Below are 17,949 nucleotides of genomic sequence, written 5' to 3' on the forward strand. Positions count from 1 at the left end.
CATTGTCCTGTTTGTCCTTTAGCCAAGCAAACTAGACTTACTTTCCCTATTAGTACTATTAGAGCATCCATAATGTTTGATGTTGTTCATATGGATCTATGGGGACCTTATAAGATCCCTACTCTAGATAGAAAGTACTACTTCTTAACAATAGTAGATGACTATAGTAGATTTGTATGGGTTCATTTGTTGCAGTTAAAATCTGAAACCATTGTGGCTATCAAAAATTTCTTCTCAATGATCAATACTCAGTTCAATTCTCATGTCAAAATTGTGAGATCAGATGGCACAGAATTCCTTAATTCACAATGTAGAGAGTTATTCAATCATCTGGGAATATTACATCAGAGTAGTTGTCCTCACACACCACAACAAAATGGTGTGGTTTAAAGAAAACACAGACACATTCTTAATATTGCAAGAGCAATCAGATTTCAAGCTCATCTACCTATCAGATTTTGGGGTTACTGCATTAAGGCTGCTGTGTATTTGATGAATAGATTACCTTCATCAACCAACTCCAACAAAAGTGCCTATGAGTTACTTCATTGTAAACAACCTGGTTTGTCTCATCTAAGGGTTATAGGTTGTCTTTGTTATGCTACAACAATGCCCAAAGGGGATAAATTTTCAGCAAGAGCTAGTGCAACTATTCTCTTAGGGTATTCAAAATTACAGAAAGGCTACATATTGTTGGATATCCATTCTACTAAGGTGTATGTGAATAGAGATGTGATATTTCATGAAGAAGTATTTCCATTTGCTAAAGTGATGCCTCAACTTGATCCCTTAGTTGTTGTACATGGTTCTCCTTTAGAGAACACAGAAAGTCAAGATGTTGAAGCTGAGAATGATAATGAAGATAATAGGCAACTTGCAGACACTGGTACAGTTAATGAAGACAGTCAGAATGATGAGATTGAGAATACTTCAGTAGATCAGATGTCTATACCTAGTCTAACAGAGGAAGTTACTGAAAATACTCATGCAGTACCATCCCATGTTGAGTCCAATATTAGAAGATCTTCAAGAAGCATCAAGGAGCCAATGTGGATGAAAGATTATACCATTACTAAAAGACATAGTAGCACCAAACATCCTATGGCTAGTTATCTGAATTATGAAAAGTTAAAGCCTGAGTGCAGAAGTTTTTTGAGTAAACTTTCAGAGTATGTAGAACCTAAGAATTTCAGTCAAGCTTCATAAGATAAAAGGTGGATACAAGCTATGAAGCAGGAAATCAAAGCTCTTGAAGAAAATAATACATGGAAAATAGTTGAGCTACCAAAAGGCATGCATGCAGTTGGTTCCAAGTGGATATATAAAGTAAAATATAAGGCAAATGGTGAGATAGAAAGGTTCAAAGCAAGACTTGTAGCAAAAAGATACAGTCAACAAGAAGGACTGGATTATCATGACACTTTTTCTCCAGTAGCCAAAATGGTAACAGTCATATGTGTCATTGCATTAGCAGTATCAAAAGGCTGGACATTGTACCAGATAGATATCTATAATGCCTTCTTACAGGGTGATTTAGATGAAGAATTCTATATGAAAATGCCCGAAGGCTTTGCAAAAACAGGTGAAAACAAAGTCTGCAAGTTGTTGAAGTCTTTATATGGACTTAAACAAGCCTCAAGACAGTGGAACCTGAAACTTACAAAAGTATTACAAGCCACAGGTTTTAGTCAGAGTGCTCATGACTACTCACTATTCACACTAAAAAAGGGGGGAGATCTTGTAATTGTTCTGGTTTATGTAGATGATCTATTGATCACAGGAAGTAACACACAACTAATTACTGAGGTTAAAGCATGTTTGCACAAACAGTTCAAACTGAAGAATCTAGGTGAACTTAAATTCTTCTTAGGCATTGAAGTGTTAAGGTCCTCTGAAGGAATTATTTTGAATCAAAGGAAATATATATTGGAACTTATTGCTGAGGCTGGATTAACAGGTGCAAAACCTGCATCCACACCAATGGAGTCCAATTTGAGATTGACATCAGTAGATCATGATCAAGCAAATGGCTATAGTGCAGATACTGTACTGCATGACATTACTTCATACCAAAGATTGGTTGGTAAATTGTTATATGCTACTATCACCAGGCCAGATATAAGTTATGCAGTACAAACCTTGAGTCAGTTCATGCAATCTTCCAAGAAGTCACATATGGAAGCAGCTACTAGAGTGATTAGATATTTGAAAGGTTCAGTTGGCCAAGGTATTTGGTTACATTCTGAACCTACTAACACAATTACTTGTTGGTGTGATTCTGACTGGGCAGCATGTCCTAACACTAGAAGATCCATCACAGGATATGTTATTAAGTTTGGAGAATCCTTAGTTTCTTGGAAATCAAAGAAACAACAAACTGTTTCAAGAAGTTCAGCTGAAGCTGAGTACAGAAGTATCGCATCAGTAGTTTCAGAAATCACTTGGCTTTTAGGATTGTTCAAGGAATTGGGAGTGGACGTTCAGCTACCTATTACCATTCTTAGTGACAGTAAATCAGCTATACAACTAGCACCTAATCCAGTGTTACATGAGAGGACAAAGCACATTGAGATAGATTGCCATTTTATCCGGGATAGGATCAAAGCAGGAGAAGTTGACACTGCTTATGTACACACACAACAACAGATCGCAGACATATTGACAAAAGGGCTAAGTCAAGTTCAGCATGTGCATCTTCTAGGCAAGCTTGGAGTGATCAATGTTATGCACTCATCAGCTTGAGGGGGTGTGTTAAAAGTAGTTGTCCATTAGTCAGTTGGTTACATAACTAACTATTCAAAAGTTAGTTAGCAGTTAAAGTTTGTTAGTAGTTAGTTAGGCCCATTATTGTAATTTCACTTTATAGTTTGTTACCTCGTTTAATGTGCTGATTAGTTAGTTAGTTAGTGATACTTTTTGCTGCTTTGTAACAGCCTCTGATTGCTATATAAGCAATGCAGAGCATCACTCGTTTGGCATGATAAAATCAATACAACATTTCTCTCTTTTCTCTTCTTCATTTGCAGCTTCCTCACGCTTCTTCAATGGAGTGAAGAACTTGGAAGCTTACTGTTTTTGTTCATGACCACGCTCAACCTTCTAATTATTTATATTTAAACTAGCGAGTAGTATTTTTAAACTGAATTTGGGGAAGCCAAATCTAGTTTGAGACATTATAGAATAGAGCCCTTCGTTTTTTATTCTTCGTTTTCAAATCTATATAAAATGATGTACAATAATGTGTTACTTTTTTTTTTATGTATATTTAAAATTATTTTTTAAAATTATAAATAGTATATATCTCTGAGTCCGAAACTCAAAGGGAACAAAATATTAACAAAAATTCTAAAACGGTATATAAAATTTTATATTAACCAAAACGGTAAAATCGCTGCAGGTGCAGCGACTTATTTCACTTGAAAAGTAAAATCGCTGCCAAGCAGCGATTTCAAAATTTTTTCTTCTTACAAATCGCTGCCTTGGCAGCGATTTCATATTATTTTTTAATTTTATTTTTAAAAAATAAGGTATATCGCTGCCAGTGCAGCGATTTATAAAGATTTTTTTTTAAATCGCTGCCAGTGCAGCGATTTATTAAAAAAATAAAAAAATTCTAATATAAATCGCTGCCAGTGCAGCAATTTATAAAAAAAAATTTATGTAAATTGCTGCCAGTGCAGCGATTTATTTTTTTAATTTTTTTTATTAAATCGCTGCAATAAGCAATTTTTTAAATAAAATTTTTTTTTAAAAATGTTAAAACAGCGATTTTATATAAAAAAAATTATAATATTTTTTAAAATTTAAATATGTAACTTATAAGAAAATATACATTATTTTAAAAAAATTAAAAATAAGTAAAGTAATAAATATATTTTCTTTCTAAAAATAGATATTATATTGAATTTAAATTTAAATAATATTTGAATTCAAATAATTAATTTTTTTAAATAAAAAATTAAAGGCAGAAAAATTATTGATTTTTTTTTAAAAACAAAATGATATATATATATATATATATATATATATATATATATATATATATATATATATTAAAGTTAAAGAGGATCGCATGACAACAGTAGACCCTTTGTTTTTATTGTAAATAATTGAAGAAAATTTTCACATGTAAATAGTACATAATACTTTCAATTCTATAAATTGGACTTATCCTTCATATTCATATTACTTTCAATCTTCCAATCTACCAACAATCTTTTTATCTTCCAATCTACTTTCAATCTTCCACAATCTTAAAATTCTTGTTATTCTTCAAATTTTCTAAAGTTTTTAAAAACATTTTCTTTATAAGGTGAGTTTAAATTTATTTTATTTTTAATTTATTTTAATTAATTTTATACTTTTATATGATATTGTTGATATATTCAATCGTTTGATACTTTTATTAATGTTAATTTTTCTTTTTATTTTTTGTGTATAAATATGCATCCGTCAAATTTATACGTACATCCTGGTCCAGTAGAGCAAGATGTATTAAAAATTCAAGTTCATCATCGTTCCGAAGGAATTTGGAATGGTAGCATAAAAGAAGAGAGATCTTGCTTATATACGCGTCGTGGTGATATTGAATTTTGGCAACATTTAAAATATTATCCATTACATTCTCGCATCCTTCAATATTTTGAAAATTGTAGATTTAAAGGAATTCTTGATGTTGGATGTGTGCCGTATGACTCCGGATTAATTTCTGCTTTAATTGAAAGGCGGTGTCCGGAAACTCATAATTTTCACATGCGAACTGGCGAGGCTACCATAACTTTACAAGATATTGAAATTTTATTCGGAATGGTAGTAGATGGTAGTCCTATAATTTTAAATGGAGCTGATTCTTTAGGGATTATAGGTAGACAAGAAATGATTTTTCAATTAATAGGATGGTTACCCGATACTAGTTGTTTTTCTGGTGTTAGTAGATTGTTAACATATAAATTGATTGAGTATATCGAAGGTTTGAAAGTTATTAATGATAACTCAACTGAGCATGAAGTTCAACAAAGATTTAGATTATGTTTATTATGGTTATGTGGTGGATCAATATTTCCGGATAAATCTAATAATAAGATTAATTTGGAGATTTTGATTGACATGAGAAATTTAGATTTAGTGTCAACTCAAGCATGGGGATCGGCCGCATTATCATATTTGTATAATTGTTTATGCCGTGCGTCAATAAAAAAATCAAATGAAGTTTGTGGATTTCTCTCTTTAGTGCAGGTATACATATTTTTTAATTAAATATTTTTTATATACTAGTAATATGCACTTTTAAATTTAAGTGCATTATAAGTAATGGTGAATTTATTTATTGTAGATTTGGGCATGGGAAAGAATTATTCCCCTGCAACCATTGCCAAAGCCTCTAAGAACCAATCAATTTGAGGCTTCAACTGCGCTTGCACGTAAATGGACGCGACGTAGAAATCATCAAAATGAGGCACGAATTGTAATCGGTGTGATTAGGGATGTACTTGATAATCTAACTGATGAACAGGTATTTAATATTAGTATCTTAAACTGTTCATATTTTATTTTATTTTAAATAAGAATATATTTGGTAGATTTTTAAATGACACAATGGTACAAAAAAATTATTTTGTAAGATTGTTCATTTTCACGTAAATATTTTTTTTCCTGCCAATGTTGTTTTTATAATTATGTTACTTAATTTTTTTATAGTTTATTTGGCATCCTTATTCGGAAGATGTTATTAATGGATTGCCTGAGTGGTGTCGGTCAGGACAACGTGTCTGGATGGCACAGGTGCCACTGATTTATGGAATTTATCGTGAGTGGCACATGGTTGATCATGTTGTGAGACAGTTCGGTTATTTACAACATATTTCTGGACCGTGTACCCAATTTTCCGAATATCATTTTAAGCGTGATAAACGATCCAAAATAAAACAAGAAGATATAGATGCATTTAACTATACACAATATTTATGGGAACAAAGTCAAAATCGTATATTTCGACCTCCATTTGTAAGTGATCAAACAGATTACTTTCGTTGGTACATGAGGCATACCCGCATGGTCATCGGAAATCCACAACATGTTATACAAAAAGGGTATCAACACATGACAGGAAGACATGAGGCATTAGTATGTATATTACATAAATTTTAAATATTTTTTTATTAATATTTGTTTATTCATTATAAGCTAGGGGTCATGAAATACAGTATCGTCGAGCTCGGATGATTGAAAATGATGAAAACCAATCTAATGAAATGAGACAATATGCAGCGAAAGTCGCTCGTATTTCAATGGAGTCAATGAATGCGGCCTTTCAGGGAACGCGATTGAGCTTTAATCCTGATTACAATCCTCCCACTCAATACGATGAACCACCACCAGTACAAGTATCTTGCCGATCACGACAAACAACACTGAGAGAGGGTGCTCGTCGAGGTAGAAGGACCACTGGTGAAACAGCTGATTTTTCTACAGGGCCCTCTAACACTAATGTGGCGACTCCCGAGCCTTATTATCCCACATTTGATTTTTCTGCAGGGCCCTCTAACACTAATCCAAATTTTTCTAGTCAGCACACAGTTGGTTTTGTAACTCCGCAGGTTCCAATATCTGGGTTTGCACAATTTAGTGGTTCTCAATATGATTTTCAACATAGTATGCGTGAATTTCTGATACATAATTTTCCATTTGGTGGAAGATTGAATTTTTCGAATGTAAGTATAATTATTTTCATACAATTTTTTTAACTTTTTATAATTTTTTTTATTTTTATTGCATGTTTATTTGATTATATTATGTTATATTGTATTATAGGTAACTGTGTTTGATGATTCAAGATTTAATGCTGGGGCTTCACAAAATTTAGTTCTTAATAGACAAAATCCACCTCGGAGAACATCAAGGCTACACAAATCAACTAGATGTGGAACAGACAATCACTATCAAAATGAGGAAGATTTTGAAAATGAAGATGTAGAAGATTCAGATTCAGAAGAATAATTTTTTTTATGCACCTTTATTCTAAAAGGCTGAAGATTTGAATTTTGAAATATGTAAATTTTGTTGTTTCGTGCAAGTTTGAACAAAGTTATGAGATTCTTTCCTTTTTTTTATTTATTATGTTTGAACAAGTTTGCAGGATTTACTTTTCTTTTTGTAATAGGTCAAATCAATACTTTTTATGTTAGGTCAAATCAATACTTTTTATATTAGGTCAAATCATTATTTTAATAGAGTTCAAATCAGTAATATAATAATAATGTAAAGATATTATACGCACAATATTTAAAATGCACAAAACAAATTAAATTCATGTCAACAAATAAATATAAAAGATATATCATAGGTCAAATCAATACTTTTTGTCAGCATTTTTTTTATGTTTGAACAAGTTTGCAGGATTTAATTTTCTTTTTGTCATAGGTCAAATCAATACTTTTTATGTTAGGTCAAATCAATACTTTTTATATTAGGTCAAATCATTATTTTTTACGTACAATATTTAAAATGCACAAGACAAATTAAATTCATGTCAACAAATAAATATAAAAGATATATCATAATATTAATAACAAGATAATAAAAACACATTAACCTTAAAAATATATACAAAATATTTAAAATCGAGTAGGACATCGTGTCTTTGTGTGACCTGTCTCCTTACAAACACTACATTTTCTAGTCATGCGAGCCGGAGCTATATCCATATCATTCTTAAGTCGGCTTCTTCCTTGAGTACCACTTGTCCGCAAATATTCATTATTTGCAATTAAATTAAAAGGAGCTGGTGGCCAATACATTTCATCACCCACTGGATTAAATGTCTCACTATATGTTCGTTTGTAATATTTTGCACTGTAGAATTTACTTACATAAGATTTTGGCTCGATTCCGCGAAGTCCACAAAATTTGATGGCATGCGAACAAGGCATATGATAGTTTCTCCATTTTCCATAAGAACATTTCTTACCTTTTGCAGTAACCTTGTGGACATTTCCACCTTTACCATCATGAGCAAAAGTAAGAATTTCAAAAACTCCATCACCTGTGTTGTAAGTCATCATATCTGTGTGCCCTTGAGCTCTTTGATAATAATCATTAAAATTTTTATCTATCGCATGAGGCCATGACATATTACTTTGAAGTAATGCAATTGCAAGATTGTTTCTTTCGACAAAACGATCAACAAGAGCTTTGAACGTCATTCGAACCATGGCAGTCACAGGAAGCCCCCGAGCTTTTTTCAATAGACCATTATATGACTCAGACACATTTGTCGTCATGGCACCCCATTTACGACCACCATCCTTATACATTGTCCATTTTTTCAAAGGAAATTCATTTAACCATTCATATGCTACAGGAGACAATGTTTTGATTTGTTGTATCCGTTGCACAAACCTTTTCTCCTGATGCTCAGTAGCAGCCAACCACATTAGATTTTTGAGTTCACTATTTACAAATTTTTTATTAAAATTTGCTTTTAAGTGTCGAACACAAAATCTATGATATGTGTTGGGTGGACTCAACCAATCATAAGATTGAACGCACTGCAAGATTTCTTGATGACGGTCAGAAATAAGACCAATTCCTTGTCGTTCACAAACTACATGTGTCCATAATAACTTGAGAAACCATGACCAAGACTCAAAACTCTCACGTGCAACTATAGCATATGCAAATGGAAAAATATTTCCATTCGCATCAATTCCAACCGTAATTAACAATTTGATATCATACAAACCATAAAGATGTGTGCCGTCGATAGAAATGACCGGCCTACAACTTTTGAAACCATCAATGCTCTGTTTAAAAGCCCAAAAAAGAAATTTAAAAATTTGCTCACCTTACATTGTTGTAGAATGATGCTCCCACTCAATAATAGTGCCTGGATTGAATAATTGTAGTGCAGCCATGTATCGAGGTAATGCCTTAAATGAACTTTCAAAATCACCATAAACCATTCGAAATGCTTTTCTTCGACCTTTTTGTGTTTTTCTATAACTAGGAGTATAGTGATGTTTTCCTTTAATAATTTCACGGATCATCTTAATATTTATGTCCGAATTTTGCATAACATATGGTATTAATGAAGTGGCAATCATGTTATCATTCAAATTGAAATGATTCTCCTTATAGTTATCTGTAAGACAAGTATGCGGTTCAATCATTTTTTCTGTCTTCCACATACCGCTTGAAATCTCTCTAAACCGAATCATCCAATCACACCCTAACTCATGACGCTTGCAAATAACTTTTCAACTTTTACTTTTGGATTGATCACAAAGAAATTCTTTTTTAATAGCAAGACTATATGCTCTTACTGCAGATTTCATTTGCATCTTATTCATAAATAACATACCTAGTTGCATATACAAATTAAATTAATCAACATGAAATAAATAAATAAATAAACAACTATAAAATATTTAGTTTTCAACAATCGAATCTGACTGGATATGTTTAGGATTGTTTGAATTCCAAAGTGCCGTTCGAATGGAACCGTCATCTCTCGTGTAGATAAAATCTTCTGCATTTTCGTTAGTGTGATCTAAGTATGGAATGGCTGTAGAATGATAATTAATACTTTGATCTTCAACGGATGCATTAGGTGCATTATCCACATTATCATCATCGCCGTCATACATATCATCACTGTCTGTTAATTCATGCTCGGAAGGTTCATCATTGTGCAACTCACCAACTCGTTCATCATCCATAACATTATTATTTACAATTTGTGTACAATAATTCACTGCATTTTGAATTTGATCATACCTATAAAAATAATAATATAAATATATTACATATAAGAAAAATAATTTTTAAGAAATAAGAAAACATTACTTTATTTACCTATTCGTTGAATCCGATGAGAAACAATTCAAATGACTGAAATTTTGGCTAGACTCTCCCATAATATTCAAATGACTTTATTTTACCTAAGATTGTTGGTAGATTGGAAGATTGAAGGTAATATGAATATGAAGGATAAGTCTAATTTATAGAATTGAAAGTCTTATGTATTATTTACATGTGAACAGTTTCTTCAACTATTTACGATAAAAAAATAAATTTTCTACTATTGTCATGTGATCCTCTTTAACTTTAAAAAAAAATTCAATAATTTTTCTGCCTTTAATTTTTTATTTAAAAAAATTAATTATTTGAATTCAAATATTATTTAAATTTAAATTCAATATAATATCTATTTTTAGAAAGAAAATATATTTATTACTTTACTTATTTTTAATTTTTTTAAAATAATGTATATTTTCTTATAAGTTATATATTTAAATTTTAAAAAATATTATAATCATAAAATTAAAAAATAATATGAAATCGCTGCCAAGGCAGCGATTTCATTTTTTTATTAAAATTTTTTTTTATGCAAAATCGCTGCCTCAGCAGCGATTTCACTTTTTCAGGTGAAGTAAGTCGCTGCACCTGCAGCGATTTTACCGTTTTGGTTAATATAAAATTTTATATACCGTTTTGAAATTTTTGTTAATATTTTGTACCCTTTGAGTTTCGGACTCATATATCTCCAGCCTTATTCTATAATTTTTTTTTATTTTTTACGATCAACTTCAATCCAATTCTCTAATTTACTTTCTAAAATAAATGTTTTTCTTAATTCTCAATCTTATATTATTATTTCTACTTCATCCTTATTTTATCATCTCCTTCCTTTTTTTGAGAGAATCGTGGTAAGGGTTGAACTATTATGTCACGTATTGTATTTTTAAATTAAAATATTCTTCTTATCATTTTAATTTTGTGCATTCTTCATAGTGAAAATCAATAATAATATCAAATTATATTAAAGTGACGAAAATTTTAAAAAAATATTATTAATTTGTGATTAATATTGTATATATTTAATAATATATTTTTAAAATGTTGTATAAAAAGAATTATGTATATTCAAGATTTAATAATGACCTTATATGAAAAAAAAAAGTTAATTCAGAAAATAATAATAATAATAATAAAATAAAAAAGTGAAACAAACTATCCACCTCTTATAAATGGAGAATAGAGAGTGAGTTTAGCTAGCTTTTGGCCATAAATTTTAAAATATTCTTGGCAAATATTATTTGAGTGAAAATTTGGATGAAATTTCACCATGTGTTTGGCCATATGCTTTGTGAAATATATTTCACCTATTTAGAAAAATATGATTTATACCTATAAATTTTAAAAACTATTAAAACTAACTATAAGTTTGTATTACAAGTCAATTGGATGTTCGTTACAACAATGATAAATAGTTTCCATCACACTAGAGCAATGTGGTAATTTGGAGCGAGTGCAACAAGTATCATTCCATAAATCGTAAAGTAGACAAAACACATGATTTTAGTACCTTGCGTTAATTTTTCATCATTTTCATCAACAATCATATCATTATTTAATATTCACTAAATATTTCATCACTATTTTGGTGTTCACGTAAAAAAATTATGTAATACAACACAAATAACTACTATAGAGGGTGTTTTTGTAAAAGATAAAAGTTTGGGGTAAAATTTTAATTTTCAAAAGATCTCAAATAATGAGATTTGGCCCAAATACTAGAAAAAACTAGTATTTGGGAATTTGGGATATTTGCCAAAAATATTTGCCAACTAATGACAAATTGTATGGACAAACATTATTTGCCAAATTTTTCCCCAAATATTATTTGGGAAATCTATGGACAAAAAGGTCCTTAAAGTGTGGTTGGAAAGCCTATTTTACTCTCTGAATACAACGAATAAAGAGTAAGAGCCTATTTGGCTCAGCTTAAAAGCTGGTCAAACTGACTTAAAAGCTGGTTTTTGACTTATTTAGCTGTTTGGCAATACTCAAAAAAACTTATTTTAAGTTTAAAAAAAAAACTTATTTTAAGCCAAAAGTTAAAAGCTGGGGTAGGGGTGCTTTTTTTTCCCCAGCTTATAAGCTGTTTTAAGTTGACCACATTTTTACCTTTTTGCCCTTAATATTTTTATACAATCTCCAAATTACCCACATAACTCTGACATCTCTTTCTTCTATTTTTCCCTTTTCACGCGTGGATGATACACAATTACTATTACTAATGAATGAAAATAAAATAAATCTTAAATCTTCCAAGTGATCTATTCAAATTATATATTATTAAAATGTAAAATAAGTTGCACATATAACTTAAATAAAAATTTATATTCCTCTTATAAATAATTTGTGATAATAAAGAAATATGTGAATGATAGACAATTATTATTACCTATGGATGAAACTAAAATAAAATCTTAAATCGTTCTTTAATCTATTCAAATTATATATCTTTAAAATCTATAATAAGTTTATATTCCTCTTATAAATAATTTGTGATGAGAAAGAAATATGTGAATGATAGCAAAATATAATTATTTATGGCTGTCAAATATAAATTAATTAACTTTTATTATGTTAAAAGCTTTTAAGGGTATTTCAGACATTTTGATTTAAAAAGCTATTTATCAACACTTATTTGCGAAACACATCAACAACTTTTTTTTAACTTCAGCACTTTTATCCAAACGCATAACTGCTTATTTTAAAAATAAGTTTCAGCACTTTCAAAAGTACTTTTTTAAAGCTGCTTTTATTAAGCCCATCCAAACGGGCCCTAAATTAGATTGAGTAAGAGATAACCAGACTTTTAATTTTGGGGAGGGAGTGGAGGAGGGCGCAATTGTTTTACTACGAATAAATTATGTGTAATATTTTCTTTTTATAAAAAAATCATTATTTATAATAAAAAGTATTTTTTTAAAAAAAATATGTAATTTTTTTAACCCTTTTCGGATGGAAGTTATCAAGAAATATATTATTTTATTCTCTTACCTTCACTTTGCAAATACTCACATTATTTAATCTTTTTACTCCTTCTTCACTTGATATCTTTTTTAAAACTTTTAATAAGGTTAAACTATGTTTTTTCAAAATATGAATCAATAGTTGAATGTGTTGATTATAAATTCTTTTTTTGTTTCCCCTTATAAATTTCACTCATTACAACAAACCTATGTATTACAAATAGGATATACCAAGTTATCCATTCTTAAATAAGATTTTATGATTTTAATTCTTATTTTTATTTAAAATTATCTGCTTATTATTTATAAAAGAGAAAAATACATAAAGTTCCCATTACACTTGGACCTTATTTTTGAAGTAGACACTTAAAGTTTGTCGGGGTCCTATTACCTCATTGAATAATTTCAAATCAAATTAAATACATTCGTTTTAGTGATTTCTATTCCAACTCCCCACGCGCATCTCTCACCCTCTTAATAAAAATAATATGTCTATTTATATTTTTCTGACCCGTTTTTTAAAGGCCGAATTCTTAAGTTGACCCGTTCACATTTCAACCTTTCCTCCTAATCATTTTTTTTTAATTTTTTCTTACCCAAAATTGTGATATTGAGTGATCTGAAGTAAGATTGATGCAATTTTCACTTTTTGGGATGCTTCAATTCTTGCATAAAATAAATATTAATGAGTTATAATTAACTTGTATTGGCTAATGAGGCTGTTTTGAGTATCCGACAATTTTGTGGTGCACTAAGAAACTAAGAGATTTTGAAAATTTTAAGACCAAGTGGAAAATAATGAAAATTACTTAAATAAGATCCAAAAATTACAGTCTAGCCTTGTTAAATTACGGATTAAGCTAGTCCAGCGGACCTTGCCCATATTAGTTGCTCTAGTTATAAGAGTGAAAGGCAAAAGAGATATGGATAGGAGAATATTTGTATTGTATAGTTATTAGTGTATAGGACGAAGATATATGTATTTGCATATGTATACTGGTCTAATTATTTACTTTAGAGAGACAAAAAAAGAAGAATGCAAGAACAAAAATAATAAATTACTTACAATAGTTGGAAAATTCCAGTGCTGCAACATATATTGGATTTTATGTATCATATTTTTTGCTTAGTTGTCAAGTTATTGGTTTATAGGGTTAATTAAGTCTGGCTACATACCTCTCGTTGTTCGTCCGGACGTCACCCCTGAACACAAATCACCTCAATTTAATGGGTCGATCAAGCTCTCTATATCATCTGGTCTATCTAACCTCTCTTCTCTCTATTTTAAGATTAGACAATATATTTATCTCTCGATAGACAGTCAAGAAATACTAAACAAGAATATAGAAGTAACTTATAATGACAATAAAAAATTAATTCAAAACGCCATTAATAATCAATATTTGATCCGTAGCTACAGCCTCATAAAGACTTTAGCTACTAATCTCTAAAAAAACAAGAAGATGAAAAGAACCCTAAAAAGTAATGATGACTTTCTCTTCCAAAGTCCTCATCTAATTGAATACCTCCAATAATTATTTGTACAGATTATTTATAGATGTAGAAACTTTAAATATAATAACTAAATCCAAAATCAATTGGGAAATCAAAATCAAACTAAATCCGACTTTCGTGCGCGAACAACCTCAATATTTTGAAGGCATGTGATGTGAATGACACGTGCAACAACTAATTGCAATTCAATTTGAATTCTCTCAATCTTTTCGTTATGCATTATTATATTAAATTTATTTCATTAAGTTATCTGCTTGATTTCCTTCTTCAGCATTTCATCTTTAATTTATTTTAGCTCCAAACTTCTTCAACTTTACACCAATTTACTCCTATAAATAAAATATATTGTTTAGCAAAATCCATAAAATTAATGATTCTAAATTTTAATATTTTAAATTTTTAATAGATTTTGAGTTTGGACTTTTGTTGTTTGTTTTTAATACTATATATATATATATATATAAATTTATTTTTATTATTATTATCTTTTATCTAGCCATGAACCAACTCAATTCATATTGTTCAAGCCCATATATATATATATATATATATATATATATATATATATATATATATATATATATATATATATATAATTTTATTTTTATTATTATTATTTTTTATCTAGCCACGAATCATCTCAATTCATATTGCTCAAGCCCCATTATCTAGCCACAAAACCCCTTTTTTCTTAAGAAACACTAAAAATTTGATCCCATGTAATATATCAGAAAAAGATGAAGTAAGAAAGAATAAAAATAAAACAACAACAATTTGATTTGTTTCGACTTTCTCCTTCTCAACATTCACTTTTGAACTTTAAAAGACGATTGTTTATCCTTCTTCTCTTTGTACTTCTCAATATTTTCTATTGTATCTTTTTTCACTATTAACAATGGTGTCATTCATGGAACTTGATCCAAAGTCCTTACTAGAGCCACTAGTAAATCGGTTTTCTTTCCCTTTGTGAGCGCTTTTTACAGTCGATTTAAAATTTGAAGATGCTTTCTTTTTCGACTAATTCGGTAAGCCCAATATTAAAATATGGACCTTCATCCATATGTATCAATGAATTTTGAAGATGAGAAACTAAAAAAAATTGAAAACTGAAATTATGGAAAGAGATCTACCTCTTGATTAACTTGAAATCATTAATTAGAAAGAAAAATGATTTGAAATTAAAAAATGAATAAACGGGGTAACTATGGAGAGATTTGTGGCGTGAAAAAGGGAGAAAAAATCGTATGAATTATGTACCCTGCAATTTTGTGTTGCGGTAAAAAAAACAGATTTTGAAAAATTTAAGAACGGGTGGGAAATAATGAAAATTATGAGGGAAAAAGTGTGTATATAGGTAATATGTCATTTCTTAAATAAGCTCCAAAAATATAGCCTACCCCTGTTAAATCACGGACTAAGCTAGACCAGCGAACCTAACCTATGTTAACGACTCTAGTTATAAGAGAGAAATCAAAAGAGATATAGGCAGGACAATATTTGTATTGTATAATTCTCGACTTTATACAACGGAAACACAATTTATATATTTCTGTTTGTATAAGCGAAAGAGGCGAGGGAGAGATTGACGAGATCTCGTAGAGTGGCGAGCAAAATTCACCAAAGAGAGGCGAAATAGCACAATTTTGTACAGGGTGTAATTAAATTAAACGGTGATTATGACATTTAATTTGAATTAATAGATTGCTATTATATTAAATTGGAAAAATAACTTAAATACACAACTATAAGTTTTATATTCTCTAATTTTCCCTTCTTTTTTTAAATATTACATAATTCCCTTTTTTTTAATTTTAGTGTAAGTTTATAGATACATTACATTCTCTCTCCTATAATACACAATTATCCATTTTAATGCCTATTTTTTCTCCATTAAAACACTCAACCTTTTAAATCAGTTTTTGGATTTTGAATTTTCTCCATTTAAACACTCAACCTTTTAAATCAGTTTTTTGATTTTGAATTATTAATTTTAATTAATTTTAAATAAAAGACCCAATTTTGAAATTTTGAATTTCAAAATTCAAAAATTTTGAAATTTCAAAAATCAGAACAACTTCTCTTAACTTCTCCCGTTTTGTTCTTTTAAATCAGTTTTTGGATTTTGAATTTTCTCCATTTAAACACTCAACCTTTTAAATCAGTTTTTTGATTTTGAATTATTAATTTTAATTAATTTTAAATAAAAGACCCAATTTTGAAATTTTGAATTTCAAAATTCAAAAATTTTGAAATTTTGAAATTTCAAAAATCAGAACAACTTCTCTTAACTTCTCCCGTTTTGTTCTTACTCCATCAAGTTTCAGTTCTTTTTTTTTTCCATAATCATCTTCCTTCTCTTAAAGATTACTTACTCCGCCATTGCAACTTCAACGTAAACCCACATGCTTAACAACTCCCAAAAATAAAAACCCTAAACCCCCAAGTTCAGTTACCGAAGAAACAAATTCCAATCAGAGGAAAGATTAAACGAACAATCAAAAAGCAGATGAATTTGGTAATCTTCTTGTTCTTGGAGGCAAGCAGATGAACTGATACATGTTTTGAAAATTGTTATAATGTATCATTCACTAAGTTTAATAAATGTTTCATCCACTGTACTTGATGATACATATAGAATCAATGTGTATATTGTTTAGGCGATGTTTCTGATACATGTATTAGATATGTATCACATGTTATAATGTTTTAGTTAATTCACTGATACATGTAGTAGACATGTATCACATGTTTTTCATGTAGTATGAATTTCTGAAAACTGAAACCATGTATCAGTAAGTTATTAGTTGTTTTATTTAGTATTTATATTTCAATATCATTATAATTTGTTGTTTTATTTTCAAATTGCAGCCACTGAAGTACAAGATTAAAAAGATATCAACACATCTCATAAGGTTTGCTGACAATTTTAACAACAATTTCCTAAAGGACTTTGAAAAATATATAGGGGAGAATATTATCCAAATGTTTAATGATATGTTACCTTATACATAGGGGAGAATGTTATCCAATTACGTGCTGATTTTATGGTGATTAATGATCTGTTACCTTAAATTAAGTTGTTTTAGTAACAACATTAATTGTACCGTTTTTTCTCAATTTTTTTCTCAACAGTTTAAACTTACCATGTAGCATTTACCATGTATCACTAGAGTCTAAAGTATCACGAAACAACAAATTTAAGGGATTTTTTGTAAATACTAATTTTATCGGGACAAAATGTAATTATTGAATTACACTATGGGATTCCTTAAATTTTTACTATTAAATTTTCCCTCTTACATTTTGTATAAAATAGTAAACATATTCTCTCATTACTTTTATGATATTAGTTATAGTTTCTAGGTTGTCAATCACATATTGTATCAATTTAAAGGGAAAATTATATGAAATGGCAAACATTCATAACTATTATATAGTAGGGGTATAGTTTAATTTATTTACATTATATAATTATAGTTTATTTTATTTTGCTATAATTAATGGGGGCCCACAACCTATTATGTAACCAATTGTATAAAAACCTTATTTTCTAATTTTGTATATAATTATACACAATCTTATTTTCTCTCTCCTTTTCACAATTAATTTTCTC

General features: G+C 29.4%; 1 protein-coding gene across 1 annotated transcript; it reads right to left on the bottom strand.

Annotated features, from left to right (window-relative positions):
- Window positions 1-7,613: 7,613 nt before the first annotated feature.
- LOC138337708 (uncharacterized) lies at window positions 7,614-8,432 on the bottom strand. Its single transcript, XM_069287973.1, has one exon. The coding sequence runs from the start codon at window positions 8,430-8,432 to the stop codon at window positions 7,614-7,616; it is 819 nt and encodes a 272-aa protein (XP_069144074.1).
- Between the last annotated feature and the right edge of the window lie 9,517 nt (window positions 8,433-17,949).

Source organism: Solanum lycopersicum, chromosome 8 (genome assembly GCF_036512215.1).
Source record: "Solanum lycopersicum chromosome 8, SLM_r2.1".
NCBI lineage: Eukaryota > Viridiplantae > Streptophyta > Magnoliopsida > Solanales > Solanaceae > Solanum > Solanum lycopersicum.